At 40.1% G+C, this 16,959-nt stretch overlaps 1 protein-coding gene across 4 annotated transcripts in view; it reads left to right on the top strand.

Annotated features, from left to right (window-relative positions):
- KCNQ1 (potassium voltage-gated channel subfamily Q member 1) overlaps window positions 1-16,959 on the top strand; it is a 333,756-nt gene that overhangs the window by 37,555 nt on the left and 279,242 nt on the right. For all 4 annotated transcript variants that reach the window (XM_019007106.1, XM_015631986.1, XM_015631984.1 and 1 more), the window contains exon 2: window positions 5,034-5,124. In XM_019007106.1, the coding sequence (XP_018862651.1) occupies window positions 5,034-5,124 (91 nt within the window). The remainder of the gene's footprint in view (window positions 1-5,033; window positions 5,125-16,959) is intronic.

Raw genomic sequence — 16,959 nt, 5'->3', positions numbered from 1 at the left:
TCACACCAAACAAAAAAAAAGTGCTGGTAATTGCTTTTTAGCTGGCAGTTACCAGCTAGAATAATATTCCCTGTATGCAAGGGCCCCAGTAGCTGGATATCTTCAAGACTGATCGCTATAATGAATAAAAATGGTTAGAAAAACCAGACTTAAGGCAGCTCATGACACTGAACAAGGAAAAACTGCCTGTCTTCTTGGATGGTTAGAGCTCAAGTTGATATAAATTGAGCTGAACTTTGCATGTCCCTTCTCATCCATTAAGTGTATTTAAGGTTTCAGCTCAGTTTGTAGCCCAATGGCAACCTTTTTCTGGTTTATGGAAAGACTCACACTGGGAGTATGTAAGAAACACTGCAAGAAGGAATGAAATCTACCCACATTTCAGTACTGCTTTTGATGATAACAGCTGCATGTGCATGAGACTGTATTAATCTGGTAAGTACTTCCAGCATGTCTCATGCACTGGTTTTTTAAATGTTTCTGCTCATATCACTGGACATATTTTATAAGCCTTTATCAGTTCTCCTACCTGTGACATTCACTAAATGAGCATTGTTATCTCTCAGTAAGTGGTTTATTGTTCCTTTGATCATTCCACACATTGTTTCAAGCCACAAAAAAGACATGCTAATGTTCAAAAATCATAGTTAAATATAGGAAAAACTCAGCAGCTCAGGGCTGAAGGCTGCACAGTACTGATAGCAACCTACAATATGTCAAGTTCCTGCAGCTGACACTGAGGTCAGGGAAAAAGGCATAGGTCTGTCAGTAAGTCAAAGTATATCCTAAAATAGTCAGAAAACATTAAATCTACCTTTAGCTCTCAATATGTTTCCTATCTGTTGCTAAGTACAGCACATATGCTGGCTGGCTGTGTTCCCTTGTCTGCTGATTGGTTCTTTTGTGGAAATGCTCTAGCTTCTCAAACCTGTTCAAGACAAAAGATTACCTAAATTGTCTGACTGACAAAACAAAACAAGACAAAATTTATAATTTATTAAATGTTTGCCCACATCTGCACACCCATGCGGGCAGTGCCCCGTGTAACTCTATACACAGTGTCTGTGTTCATGCTGTCCTTTTGGAGGGTGGTGTAGCACAGACACGAGTCCAGTTACAGGCTTGGAGTGTCGGGGAGCTCCAAGTGAGACCCGAGTGCTGTGTCCTGGTGCTGCTTTGTGCACACCGAGAGCTCCACCTCTGGGTCTGGCTCCACCACGTATGCAGCTGCCTGGGAAAACTGCGTTGAAAAGACAACCAGAGATACTGGCTTAGAGTAAAACAGCTCTGTCTGAGAGGACACTTGTACTAGTCTACCAAAAACCGAGTCCATGAAAGAAAACATCTGCTGCTTTGCAATGTCCACGCTGCTTTAGCAGTGGTGCTGTGGTTTCACACCAAGTAGTACAGAGATGATCAGCCACTTGCAGAACTCTTGGTTTAAAAGAACCATAGCACTGTTAGATGTGATTTCACCACAAAGCTAAGTATTTCAGAATGCATCTGCTGATGCAGTAGATGTGGCTTATCTACATGCAAGCAGATGCTACTTTGTAACCCGGGAGAAACAGCATGAAAGCCTTCGCAGGCTATCTCCTCATCTCTAATGCTTGCTTGGCCCCACAATCACAGAGTGAGATCAGAGCTGAGGAGAGCCTGAACTCATTACTCTGCTTCCGTTCTGAACGCAGTCACGTTTACGCATAAAGGGTAAACAAGCAACGGGTTTCAGGAGATAGGAGATAAAAACTCATGGTTTGCAAGAGATGAAGCCCTGTCTGACTGCTAGAGTTTAGGAAATTCCAGTGTTTGCTGACTATCTCTCCTTTAAAGGAAAAATGTATATTAAAAAACTGTACCAGAGTGGAGTCAGTTGCCCATTAGTTTGTCTGATATTTACTGATTAGATGAAGAGTTTATGTGTTTAGCATCTGTATCAAGACAAGTTTTTTTTAATTTCTTTTTTTGATCTAGTAATAGCAATCACAATAAAGTGATAGTAAGAGTGATAAGGTTATTTTGTGAAAATTGTAATGTTTGCTTTTTTGAGGCTGGCCAGTTAAATTGACCCAGGATGATTTTTTGCATAAGCAAATTCAAGTTTGAGGCAGAGTCTGTCCCTGCAACTGTTGTTTGTAACTATCTCCTGTGGACTTTGCTGCCTAGGCAGTCACTGAGGATGTGTTCTACTTGTGGCTGAAGAAAGAGGAGATAACTGTCAAAAAAGAGGGGGAAAAAAAAATGCCAAACTTCCTGCTTTCTATTTTACTGGTGCCTCGCTCCCTTCTTATTCTTCAGAGGTGGGGAAGGGAGACACTAACACCAAAACAAAAACAAAGCTGAGTTTTGGAAGGCAACAAACAGTAGGCTCATACTAGAAGAGAACACCGTGTGTATTTGTTTAATGTCTTAATTTTGCACCTTCTGTTCCTTATGTCCACTTGATCTAAGCAAAATAGCAATGTCAGTGTAACAGGGTGAGTGGCTCAGCTGTGGTGCTGCACTGGCACCTTGTGGGTGTCATCTCTCTCATGCCAAGGAAACAGATGTGAAGCAGCAGTGCCTGACCGAGCATCTTCGTTTTGCTTGGCATAATGTGTATTTGTGGTTATGAAGGTGTCTCACGCATCAGCCTGGAAAGAGCACAGCAGAGAATTGCTAGAACTTTTCTGGGGGTGGAAAAAGAAATATTTCTAAGACTGAAATGGGTCCATGTTAATGAAAACCCATAAAAGTAGGTTGGTAGTGGGGTGACTGACACTTGATGCAGTTCTTACCTCGGCCATCAGTTTCTCTAATAGGAACAAGCAAAGAGATTTGGCAAACGATTGACTCGAGGTTTATCTTTTTGTCACTTCGGCACATGAACTTTCAACTTTAATGCTTATTACGGTTTTGTGTTTGTTTAGGAAAAGGACAGGAACGGGATAGTCTTTGCTTTGTTGCCCCCTTGTGGTTTCGTGAGTTGTTAAACACATGTTTAACGCGAGTTAAACATTCTAACGTGCCTACTGCTATTAAGGGATGTAGTAAGTGTGAATTGGTACTGCTCATCCCTTGCAACTCATTGCTTTGAACTGGTAGTTCTGTGTATGTTGGACTTTGAATCCGGAGAGCCTCAGCTATCTCTGTGCAACTGACCCCATTTATATTCACATTGTTAGATGTATTGTTCTTATGCAATCGTGAGAATATTGCAGACAGAGGGGCTGGATACTTAGGGAACTTTTATCTTACGTTTCAAATGAGTGACTCACCGTTGCATCCTCCTGCCTTGTCTGCACATCTTACTTGTGCTAAGGATGCCCAAAGGCAGAGATACAGGGTAAAATGAGAAGACTCTAGAGATGAATCAAACACCCCCATACTTATATTTTGCTTAGGTAAGATATATTTTCATACGTGTTCTTGTATTGTGATAATATCTACCCTATTAATTTCATTATCTATTTGATTTTTGTGCCTAATTACCTACAAACTTTCTCTCCACTATTTGGTAGCACAATCTCAAAGTCTGGACACGATAATCTCAAAGGTCAGATTTGGTCTGAGAGGTCTTTTCCAGCCTTAGTGGTTCTGTGATTCTGGCATCATTTTTCTGTGTGTGCTTTGGACTTGCATATGCTGTTTCTTGTAGCAATCATTGAGGGATGTAGCTTATGTCAACCTTAACATGGTTTTGTTTTCTTTGAGTGCTTGGTCTTTGAAAAGATTCACCCAGAGCGCTCACTTCTATGAATAAAGGTAGAGGCTCTGGATGACTTCAGCTGAGTTATGCCAATCTGATGTCCTGGTTTAATACTTCTCTTGAGTTCAGTTTTATTCATTTTGTCAATCCTTTTTTGTTGAGGGTTTTTTTGAGTTAAAAAGAATGGTTAACTGTTTCAGAGATGTCTAACAGGATGGGTGATTTAGTTACTGGATTTTGCAGCTGGTTTCAGTTGAGTACAAAGGATTGGTGCTGCTTGTCTCAACAGAATTGTGAGAAACAGCCCTAACAACCAACTTTGTGTTTAACAAGTGGATGTTTTCAGTCTTGCTGATTTCTCATGTTGTGTTTTTAAAAGAAAAATGTGCTTCTTTGGGAACTGGAAGCTGCCTGTGGCTAATGTGTAGTGGATAGCATCCAGTTTGGGTGTTAAAGGGTTTTCTTCCCAAATGTGTTACGTTCCTATAGGGGAAGCAGCAGTCCTGTGGTGGGCACAGCTGAAGCTGCTCAGGAAAGGATTTGAAGGCAGAAGCTGCAGGGCTGAGAAGCCTTGCTGCCCCGGTGGGGAAAGAGGATTTCTGGGAGGTTACAGACAGCTGGGCTGTTTCCCTGGCTGTCCCAAATCTTATGGTGGAAACCAGGACCCCTTCCCTAAGGACAAATGTGTCAGCCCCATCCCTGGAAGTGTTCGAGGCCAGGCTGGGTGGGGCTCAAATCAACCTGTTTTAGGGATAGGTGACTCTGCCCATGGCAGGGGTTTGGAATTAGGTGGAATCAGACCTAGGTTGTATTTAAAATGCCAAATGTCAGCCTTTATTTATTTGGAGCCTTTTAGGGATGAATTATCAAAGACAGTATAGCACAGCCTATTAAACTTCGGCTTAGCTGTGATTTTTTTTAAATTTCTTTTTATTTTACTTATTTATTTTTCAGTTTATAGGGCTTTGGATTAGCAAAAAGGCAAATATTTGAAACATGTTTATGGGTTGTGTGGTGATTCAGCCAAAGTAATCCTTAAAATGGGAAAGAGCAAGGAATGCTCTTTTCATGAGGGGCCAGGAAACAGCAAATCTTAGAGGTAGGCTAAAACTAGTGTTAACATATGGTTTCATTTCTGATAATGTCTAACCTGAAACCTCAGTGTCTGAAGAGAAATAAACTATCCAAAAGGAAGCAGGATCATGCAAAATTTACCATTATTATACAATACCAATGACATTTCAGAGTAAACAGATGATTTGTGGTGGCATAATTATCTATTCTCCCTATAGGTTATTACACTGCATTGTATTATTTTAATTTTTAAATTTCTTTTTATTTGCAGCTTCCTTATTGTGCTGATATGCCTTATCTTCAGTGTGCTTTCTACAATTGAGCAGTATGCAGCCCTTGCTACAGGGACATTATTTTGGATGGTATGTATGTGGACATTAATGTGATTTATGTGTGTTCTTAATGTGCAAATTCTGATCTCCTGTGCTAACACCATATCAAACAAAATGTTCTTTGTGGCTTAATTAATGGGAGACTTTTCTGCTTTCCCCTAGTGAGTCTGTAAAGCTGCAGAAATTCCAAAAGTCATGGTAACCCAAAATGAAGTGGTACCCTCTGTGGCCCATACTGAGGACATCTGTGATGTATACAACACATAGAGTTATTCTAATTAACCTTGAATCCCCCCTGTTTCTTGGGTTAATAATTTTTTCAGCCATAGTGAAGACCAGACACCTGGCCACAGCAGGCGAAAAAAGTGGAAGTCCTTTCATTTAGTTGATGTCATTTCCAGCTATGTTTCAAAAGTGGAAAACTCATGGCCAGTGACTTTAAGACAACTTGCTCTACCTGTCCTATGCTCTTTCCCTTCAGCAGAGAAAACACAGTCACAGTGTTTATAGTGTACCTGTGCTGCAACACAAGTGTATCACCAATTGCTTCAGGAGTATTTGTGTCCTGCCAGCCTAGATTTCATTGAAGAGCTTTAGTTTTGAGGTTTTTAGGTTGGAGAAGCATGATTTTAAACATCCAAACTTTCATGAATTTGTTGTACCTCACTAGTGGCATACCCCCTGCTAAATCACTGATTTATTGTATTTATAAATAAATGACCATTATTTAACTTGTGAAAACACTGTCACTATATTGAGAAAATGCTAACTAGCAATTTAAATATTTGTTCAAAACAGGTATTGTAGCAATGTTCCAGTAATATCATTATGTATATTATCACTGTTTATATGAAGTTCACTTAAGACTTCCATAAATTCTAATAAATTTTGTCTAGCTATGAAATATGCTGAGATTCTATACCTAATATGAATGCTATAAGAATATAGCATATTAAATTTAGTGTCAATCACATTATTTCTATATGAAGTGCCTTCATTCCTGGTATATTATTTTTAAATGGCTTGTAAGATGTTTGAACTCCTAGGTGTAATATGATTAGTGCCAGCTAAGAGCATTCAGACATTTATTTCTGCATTCAATACTCTTGGGTTTATTTTTTTCTTTTTGTACAGATTTAATTTGTTTGGGGTTTTTTTACTCCATAACTAGCAGGTATTTTCATCCATAACTTCTACCAATGTCTGGGATGCATTTAACTCCTGGTAATGTCTCACTCATCTTTGCAGTATATAATAATATTTTACATTTGTGTTGTCTAGGTGAAACAACCTCTAGAGAGAACATAACTAGTAAGGTTTCATTCCGTGTCCCCACCCTGTGAATTCACAGAGCTTGTTTTGGTTTGTTCATCCTGTGTGCAGTGTGTGTTGTCTATCTGGGCAATACAGGCAGTGTAAGGTGTGTGCAAAGCGTTCAGGATTACACACAGTGCATGAAATATCCAGTGTGGATTGTGTATTTCTACTATTTTGTATTGTCTTCCTCTAAATAGTGAGGGAGTCAGTGTATGATGTATCAGTCTTCCTGTTCTACAGAGTGAGAAAAACGGGTTAATTTCTAAAATTGAAATCCTACTGTCATGTGTTTTATGGGAAATAAGCAGTTGTCTGCTTGTTAAATATTGGCACAGTCTGATGTTGTTTTCTTAAAGGATTAACTGTGGTAACTTTAATGAAACCTGTGGGGATTATGGGGAGCCATCCATCCAAAGCAGTAGATGGGCCAATGAGCTTTCTGCTCTATTCAGTTTTGGTGGGGCTTTCCAAGGAGTTGTGGCATCTTGGAACACAAATAGAAATGTCAGAATCTCCCTCCTGTTGGCATCTACCCAGTGAAATTTCCTATTCTCTTATTTCTTACGAGATTTTTCTTGAAGGTAGCATTACAAGTTGTCAAAAATAGATGCAACTGAATTCTTTGGGGGAGATTTAATCGCAGAGGACCAGTTGAAGATACACTGCAAAATGGAAAGAAGGAGGTAAAATAAAGTGTAATAGCATGTGGGGATTAAGACACACAACAGGAAAAGAGCAAATTTCCAAGCCAAATGCTGTAAGGAGAAATGAAAGCTTAGGAGAGTGCTCTTTCTACTGCTCTGGGGAAGGAGTTAATTTCTTTTTTGTGTCTATAGAAGGATTTTTAATTATTTGACACTAATGATTTTTACTTGGATCCAGACAATTCAAGTAGGTAACACTGTATATTGTAGGGGAGCAAAGGAAAGCAAGCAATTTGATTGACAAACTAATACTAAATGAGGGAGAGCTCAAAGGAGCAGCAGCGTACCAGCAACCTGCCAGGACTGTGGGAATCCTGAAGATGGCTTTTGCTTGGCCTTAACTGGGCAGTGAGAACAGGAGCTTTGACCATGTGGAATTTGTGGTTTCAGACCTCAAGTAATCCCATGAAACGGGAGTTGCATGGCACTGAAGACACACATTGGGAAAAGAACCTGGGAATCTGCTCCTCCTGACTGGAAAACTAATTAAACAAGATCATTGAAAGCACCCACAATTAATATCTGTGCTGTTTTATTTCCTCCAAACAGCCAAACTATTTGACTCTGACCCTGTAAAAGGTCTGAGCACCTGCATAAATTCAGCAGGTAGTCTTTTGGAAAGCAGGGAGCCTGCTCACATTGAAGTTACAGATAGAGCTGAGTGTGCCCTTTTTCATGAAAAGGAATGTCATGCTTCACTAATATAGTCATACAGGATATTATAATAATATGAAAATAAAAGCTGAAAACATTGTTGAGATTATATGTATTATGTATATATTATTTTGATTTTATTCTGGAGCTGCTTGTCTTATATATCACCTCCTACTACCACAGCACAAAACTGAAGATGTTATTCTGTCAGTAATTTTAAAGCGTTAAAAAACGCTTTTATTTCTCATAAAAGCAAGAAAAACGCTAGCTTAACATTGGAAAAATAAACAAGGGCAAGTTTATATGTGTTCCAAGTGGTGTTCCAGATTTAGACAAAAAGCTCACTATTAGCTGCTGAATCTTTCTCTGCTTGTCACCACACTTCACGAGGCAAAGAGCCTTGATGAAAGCTATACCTAAATGCAGTTGTAATGGGAGATTAGGAGAGAATTGGCCTTTTGTTCGTTTCCAGAATGCAGTGAAAACTGTTTAAATTTGCATGTGTTTATTTTCTCTTTTTTTCACTAGATGGTGCTGTCGGAGGGGTTTGACTCCAGTTACTCGCTGGCACTTGCCCAGCGTGAGCTGGAGTCCGAGCCAAGGCTCTGAAAGCATCATCGTTTTGAGGAGTCCTGTGTGCACTTGGCCCGCCTGAAAGAGTGGTGCGGGAGAGCTTTTGCCATGACTCATAAAGAGAACGCGGTATATCAGTGTAAAAATTGATTTTGAGACTACAGCGTCTAAACTATGGAAAAAACTAGTGCAGAGATGTATGTTCCCGGAGAGGCCATATTTTTCTTTTATTTTCATAAGCAAGGATTTTTATGGTGCCAGAACACAGCAGAATGCTGTTATCTCAGCATGATCTAAGAAAATCCAAGTGCCTGATCCAAGGGGATTAAACATTCTGCTGAACCAAGGGATATTTGGTGTGCCTGAAAAAGCTATTTTCTTTAGGTAGGAATCTCATTTCAATATTGATTCCCGCCAAATTGAAAGAAAAAAAAAAAAAGGAAGAAAAAGGCTATGCTTTTATGATGAAAGTATGAACTCTTTCCAGGTTTAAGTTCCTTTTCTACTTTAGGATACTTCTTACTGAAGAGATTAAACAGTAGCTAAACTTTAAAAAATACAAATGAAGATTAAAAGGCAATAGTTTTGGTTTATTAACATTTACTTTATAGGCATTGAAATTATTCCTACAATCATGAGAAACTGGCACAGAGTCTAGGCCCATAGGAAATCTAATTTATATTGCTTTTTTAGTATAATGTTTTGAGCATAAACCTTGGCTTTTGTTTGCTGGAGTGTTTTGTGGGTCTTTTGAGAAAAAAAGAGCAAAACACCTACAGGTTTTGCCTCTGAAGGTGGTCTTCACAGAGAATACACTGTTCAAAGAGGTTCCAGCAGTTTTCTTCCCTGATAATATTCCTTGCTTAAGAAGGCCAAAATGCAGACTCACGATCTGCATTGGTGCATTTTCATCCTTTTGAAAAATTAAATGAATTTAATACCTGTAAAAGATGCCTGGTGACAGGTCTACAGATTAATCTAGTCTACAGACTCTGAAGAGCAACTGTAGCTGAGAAAGCGAAAAATTTGTCTTTGCAGCCTTAACAATGTCCCCTGGTCTGACCCAAAGTAAGGTCAGCTGGTGTAGAGGCTGTGTCTAGTGGATTTATGGTCTTTAATCTTTTTCCTTTGTTGGACCTGCAGAAAGACCTGTCCAGGGAGTCACTCACTGCAGCCTTTCCTTTCTGTCACTCACAGCTGAAGTGGAGAATCCCAGCTTTCAGTCGAAGTTGCCTTCTTTATGTTTTAGTTTGTAGGAACAATGCCAGCTGTGAGTGATTTGAAGGCTCAGAAGACGTGATTAGAAATTAAAATTGCCCTCCCTTCTTTTAATGAGGTAACAGTATCAGGAGTAGCTGGAACAGGGATCTTCCCCTGAATCTGCACCCAGGTGTTTCTGGCTGCTTTTCAGCTCCTGATTGTGATGTTTATGGCTGAGCTGTGCTGGCAGATAAGGTGAGTGCTTCTAATCCGCCTCACTGCAAACTCAGCTGCCTTGGTTTGAAATGTTGCTGGTAGTAAGATCTTAACTTGTTCCAGCTGTTCTCAAAGCAATCCCTTGTCAACTCCCCTGGCCTGTGGAAGAGAGTTATGCGTTTAATGTAAATGTGATGTTAAAAGGATTTAATTCATTTGGTTCAGAAGGTTGTGTGAACTTGCTTAAATTCTGCTTTATGTCCATTCTGAGTAGGCCAAAGGGAGCCAAATCAGATGCTTCTAAAGTGGAAATAAGGCTGTCTGTTAGGGACAGCTAAACCAATTTCATTAAACGGCTGCTATTTTATTACCAAAAAAAAAAAAGACAATCCTCTTGCTCTGGTTCGGTGTAGATGAAATCTGAGTTAAGGAGGAATGAGGAGGTGATATAGAATGAAAGCATGCTAGGAGCAGTAAGGAAGAGATGAGCTGGTTTTGTTTTGACATGTGCTAAAAGGCAAAAACTTGCAGAAAGGCGCTGGAGTTTCCCTTCAGTATCTGCAGAGGGCAGCATTGGACCGCGCTGTGTTCTCCTGGGGAGGCTGCTTCTGACCTTGGATGGTGTCCTGAACTAGATAAAAATATATTTTGGAAGAAGTGAACTCTCTTAATAAAGAAATGTTTTTCCACATGGGCTTGGGGAATTTTATACGAGTAATTAGCAATCATAATTTGTGGAGAGAGAGATGGGAGAAAAGGGCTGTGTAAACATCAGTGCCAGAGAAAACTCTGGCAACTTTGTGGTGGAGCCACAAAATTCATGCCATTTGGTCTGCTTTATTGCTCATCATGTGGATGGCTTTTAGAAAAAAAAAAAGGGACAATTAATGCTTTCAGTGGAAATGAATTGGGCAAGTGTTTGCATGGAGGAGAAAGAAAAAGTTCTTAAACTTGTTAAAACACAGATTTCCAATATGTCATGCCCTGCCAGGTACACTCTTGGTATTATTAGATGTTTCCTATTCAGTTGGGATAAAAGAAAAGTTAATTTTTCTAAATTTCTCTAACGTTACCACCAAGAATGGCCTTTAGATGTATATGATAAGAATAAGCAGCAGTTTTTATAGAAAAAGCCCACTTTTCCTAGAAAGTGGGCTTAGTTTTATAGAAAAGCTCTCTTTTTGCATGTATCCATACAATTCATCTAGAAGATCCAAACTTGGTAGATTTGAATAATTCTTATTTTAGTCTGCTACAATGGAGTGGCTTGGATGTAGAAAATTGGTTACTTCCGTTTCTGCCTTTTCTATGAACTTTGAAAAGAAAAGTCCCTTCTCTGGGATTTCTGTACCTGGAGTTGGGTGGTGGTATAACTGAACACTGTCATTTAAAACAAAGTCTGCAACTACATTGCTGTGCATGAAGGAATCAGAATTTAGCGTTTTTATCCTCTTTGGGATGAGGTGGCTATGAAGTGTCCGGCATCTTTTGGGACTCAGACTCTGAAGACTAGGACGGGTTCTGGGAAGAGCGGCCTTCCTGGAGCTGAGGGTGGGGCTGGTGACAGATTGTGGGCCAGCACAAGCCACTGGTGATGGATTGGTGCCGTCTGCTGGCTGTTTGGTGGCCCACATGATCTGACATGGTGATCTCCCTCCCTGGCAGCGTGGGGGGCTTTGCCAGAGCAAAGAGAAATGAGCAGGGTGACACGTTGTCCTTTTGCGTCCCAGCTTGTTGTATATGAGCTGCACTGATGTGGAAGCTTTCAGGAAAAACTGCTTTTAAATCCTATGCAGGGCTTTGATAAATAGGGGATATATTCTCTGGAGGTACTAGTTTTTCACCTGTTCTCAAGAGCTCATTTTTGCCTTCCTAAGTCATACAGTAGACCAGTGGTTTGTTTCTTTATTTTTAAGAATAGGTAGATACCAATAAATTGTCTTCAAAGGTTCAGCTAAGAAAATGCCATCACTGAAAATGGCACGTTTCATTCACAGTTACATTTATTATTCACTTTTGCCAAGCTTCCTACTTAAGGGCTAAAGTTTAGTCAGACTTTTTAGGGGTGTAAATCCATGCCAAACTTGGAACATTAACTTGGTAAACTCCAAAAGAAAGACAGTAAACATATTTTCTTTGAAACTATACATTTTCATCACTATTTATTATTTTAGTAAAAAAACAAATTCCATCTTGGAAAAAAAAATAAATTAAAACTGTGGAATACTGCTGCGTGCTACAGCCAAGCAGTGAAAAGAAAGATTTTTAAATTTAGGGTTTATCTGGATTAGTGTGTAATGTTTGCAGTGACAGGTGTTTCCTTTATGCTTTGCCCAAATGTCTGGAAAGTAGTTTGTCATTAAGTGCTACATTCAGTGTGTATCTCAATTTCAGTATAACTGGAGGGTCTCTGGCTTTGTTAGGTCCTTGTTTTCACATCTGACCTCAGCCAGCTGGAGTCTATTGTTTTAAGCGTAATGTAACAGCTGACATAACATAACGGATATCAAGCTGAAAAACTGAAACAGTGCCGTGAACTGAGGCAAAGGGAGGGGAAAGGGAGAGGCTGGGAGGAGAGACAGGGGCAAAACTAGCTTCATGATTCGAAGTGGAAGCTTGCCGGCTTGTTTTCCCAGGGGGAATTAGCTAGGAAATAATGGGATGAGTCTGTTGAAGTTCTATTTGCAATTGATTACATATGATAGACTACTGAGACAGGTTTGAATTTGCCAGCTGTCACTAGCTGGTGGCTCTTGAATGGCTTTAAGTGGCCCTTGCTAGGCAAAGCTGGAATAAAGTCTGCAGGTGTGGTGTAACTGTAGTGCAGAAAAGCAGCGAGTGCCAGTGCCTAAGAGGAAGGGCGGTTCCAGGAGTTAGTAGAGAGAAAATAACTTAGATTTAATGTATTAAGAACTTTATTTTGCAATGTTGGGTTAAGTGGGTTAAATTAACTGGCCAAAAACCCAAAATCAACAGAGCTTCTTCATGGCTTTCTTTTTCTTGGCAGTTTCTAAAGTAAACTTCTATGAGTTTGTCTTCTAAAAAGCTTCGTTCTTTTATTTCTTGTCTTCTGTGTTTGACAGGAGCAGAGTGCATCTCAGCACTGAGAGCTAACTGCTCTTGGAAGGGCTAAAAGTAAATGAATATCCTGTTAGAAGTTTGCCAGGCCATGAAAAAGTGACAAGTATCTGACTTTGAGTACAGATAGAGAACAACAACATGGGAGAATACTCTTATTCTTTCATATGTTTTTATTTATACGCTTTATTACATATTTATACATATTTATATATAGAATTTTTTTTTTTCATCAATAATTTGAAAAAAAAAGTATTTCTAGCTGCATTTCATTTGTATTGAGTAGAGCCTCTGGCAATTCTGCCCTATTGAGAGTTTATTCCATGGCTTTAGACAAGGTGGGGAAAAAGGCAAGACTGTATGCTGGTTGTTTTCTTCTTAAATGTATATGTGCAGAGGCAACTAAATTACATTCTGCGTTTATAACTGAAGGTTTTATGGCATGAGACTTGAAGTTGTGCAGTGTGTTTAACTTTGTGTGTATGAGTCGTCATCATGACTTCAGTGGAGCTTCCTGAGTGCATAAATATTAACAGGATCAGGATGTAATAGGAAAGATTTCTTCAACAGAGTCTGCTTGTACTTAGGGGTAACCTAGGAAGCATGAGTTTGATTTATGTAACTGCAAACTCTATTTATCTCACATTTAATGTTTTAAATGTATTTTTATCTAATTTGCTTTTATTTTGGTAGTATAAAAAATGTCATCATGACTGAAGCATGCGTTGTGTTAAACTTTCCTTGCACAAAGAGTTTCTAGGATTGCTCCTGTTGTGTTATGAGGCCCAATTCTACTTTATCTCAGTAATCAGAAAGGCCTTGTGAAAGTTTATTACAGCTGTTGATTCAGTGGCTAGTAGTATTTAGCATGGGCATTTACACTTTATCTCAGCTTATAAAATAAATGAATTTAATTGAGGAGCTCAGAACATGGTGTTTATACTGAGCTGCTGGAGAAGTCTTGATAGCCCAGAGAGCTGCCACGTGCTCCATTTTCTTTTCCGTGTTCGTGGCGTGTCCTGTGCCTTGGGAGCAAACAAGGATGGGTGCCCATGTGCCCTGATAGCCACAGCAGTCAGAGGTTCTGCAGCAGAGTAACTTCTGTAGCCACAGCAGTCAGAGGCTCTGCAGCAGAGTAACTTCTGTAGGCTTCTGAGCTCCCTCTAGGCACCAAATATTGGGATAAATGTCCTAAAACCTCTGTGCTGCTCGGCTATCTCCGCTGATCACTGATTTCAGGGACCTTAGTGCATTGCTTACATCGGGTACTTCCACCTAACCCATTGACCAGGAGCATATTTTTAAGATGATGGGGAACCAAGAGCTGGTATTGGTGCTCGGAAAGAGCCGGGCTTTGAAGCACTAACAAAATAACCAAAATGCCTGTTTTCACACCCAGTCTGTGAAAGCAGGCTATGTGCTGCCTCACTTTGATGGTTTCCCTTATGCTAATGACACTGAGGCTGGCCTCTTTTTTCCTCCAGCACGTTGTTAACATCCTTATTAAGGTACCTTTCAGAAACTCTCCTCTTCGCTGTTGTTTCTGTCAGTTTGACAGGATGTGTTTACATGTGGAATGCATGCAGAAGGAGTTGATCTACTTGTCCTTTATTCCTCTGCAGCTGTTCCCCAGATCAAGGTGAGAAAGTGTGTCTGCTGTAGAGGTGATTTGTCTGTTCCTGCAGCAGGGGTGGGTACAACGTGTTTAGATGCTGTTTTGGCGGCAGCATTGCCGACCAGTTCTAAATCGGATTATGTGTGTATGATGACTGACCTCCGTCTGGCCCACAGGCAGGGAGCTTGACAGCTACCTTCTAGGAGCAGCTCCAAGTCATTGATTTAGTGTATGGAGCTTGCAGTGAGTTATACTTAGTGGCCAAGGCTGGGGGAAAGGGAGGAGAGAAAATTAAATATTTACTAATCTTACTTCTGTAATGCCTTACAAACACAAGTGTGCTTAACCTCGCAGCATTCTTGGGAGGTGAATATTAGCAGTTTTATGCGTAGAATTGGGTGATCCATAGCTTTTCCACTCTAAGCTGGCTTTGTGAGATAAATCCTTCAGAGAACCCAGGCTGCACTTTCAAGAGAGGGTTTCAGCCTACATAAACTGGCACTGCCACCTGAAGAAATGATCCTGCTGCTCCATTCCTTCTGCCAACACAAGCATTTATGCAGCTCTGTTGTCAATTGCCTTGGAGAACCCAGATGGGCTCAAATTAACCTTTTTTTTTTTGGCCAGATGAGATTGCTTCTTTTGGCAACAGTTCTGGCTTAAACTGTTTGTGGAACTGTAGAGTAAGTTTTGTTAGCTTTTGATAGTTAAAAGTGTGATGGAAACTTTATCTGCAACACAATTTACAAGCAGACTTGTGTTATTCTTCTGAGAAAGGACATTATTGTTGTTTCCATTACAGCCCTGCCTGGAAGATCGAGTACAACACCTAGTAGAGTGTGGAGCCACATTTGCTAAAAGATAGGTCCTACCCTCATAGGCCTTGCAGCCTAAAGAAACAAAGTGGTTGAAAAGGTAAAGGGAAGGAAGTTCTGAGTGGGCTCTTGCACAGCGAGGCACGGAGGCAGAGAAAACACGGAGAAGTCCCAGCTTTGGCCTGCTCCGGGCATTCTGCTTCAGCGATGGGCCTCAGCAGTCACAACAGGAAAATATATTTAACTTCTTGTCTCATTTCTTAACTTTGAACTGAAAAAGTTTTGGTTTGGGGTTTTTTTTTGCCCCACAAAAGCTGAGAGTTTGGCCCTTATTTTGAACTGAAGCTTGTGCCTCTCATGTATTGATTTGACTGAATAATGAATTAAGTAGCATTTTATGTTTACTTTTTATCTGTTTTGCTGCAGGACAGCAGGGTTGCAGCCTGATACCTGATTGAGGCCAGCTTGGCTGAGACTAAATTTATCCTACAGGTCTAGGCCAGCCTACCATAATCCAGAGCTGGTTATTGAACCCGAGTTGGCAGCTAGGCCATCTCCACAAACAAAAGCTGGTTTGTTCAAATTCAGCCAGAACAGGCAGGGTGTAGGTTTGCAGAAGCATGTCTCTCTCTGGAAATCTCAAGAAGCAGTCATCCACTAGCTCTTTGCTGCAGCCCCTCCATGGAATTTACCACTGCCCAGAACTGGACTGAACTGTGTTCACTTCCATCATGTGCTCGATGCCCAGCTGGCCCAGAAAGCCTTTTTTATTTTTGCCACCAAAGATGGTTAAACCTATTGTGGTTGTAACAAAGAGGGCAAAGAGCACTTCCATGGCACGTTCCCGTTGTTTAGCCTCGTGGGTGGTAATCTCCAGGATGAGAAGTGCAGGAATGAGAAGCGGGGTGGGGCAGTATCTTCAATCTCTTTCTGTCTTTGAAGCGATGGTGGGCACGTGGTTGCACATGTCAGTGTAGCCTAGTCCCACAGGGTATAATTGTACTATTATGTCATCGTCATTATTAATACAATAACAGGCACAACTGAGGTTGAATTACTGCAATTCTTTTGATATAAAAAAAAACAAACCCCATACAACCAAGCCCCAGCTCCCACATATGTCTACACAGAATACTAAATGTGCATGTGTAAATAGTCTTGAAACAGCAACTTATGTTATAGATTCCTAATGTGTGTTTCTATATGTATCTATGTATCTATCTATCTCTCTATCTATAAAATTTTAAAAAAGCTCCTTGGATGTGAGTGGGATTTTTCAACTGCAATGACACGTGTTTTCAGGCTCGCATGTTAGGATTCAGCTCATTAGTGAAACAGTTAAATATTTAACCACCATGAGTCATGCACCCTTTTAAAACAAACAGAGTTTAAAAGGATGTAAAGAAATAGTTCTTCCCTTACTCCTAATTCTGAACTGGCTTAGGGAGTTTCTATCTCATCCACAAGGAAAAAAAAAAATCAAGAAAATTAGGGGCAGTGTTCTGAGTATACAGGTCAACTGTGCAATGGTATGTGCTTACAAATACATTTGTGATACAGTGGGTAAGGTGGAGGGAATAGATCTGGGATCTTGTAGACTTTTTAAGCAGCAGAAGTTTGCAGCAGTAATTGAAATTAATAACAGAGACTATATTAATAACAGAAATTAATAACTAACTTGTTAACTTTGTAA

Source organism: Parus major, chromosome 5 (assembly GCF_001522545.3).
Source record: "Parus major isolate Abel chromosome 5, Parus_major1.1, whole genome shotgun sequence".
Taxonomy (NCBI): Eukaryota; Metazoa; Chordata; class Aves; order Passeriformes; family Paridae; genus Parus; species Parus major.
The sequence above is the reverse complement of the archived record's forward strand: the minus strand, read 5'-3'. Positions and strand labels throughout refer to the sequence as shown.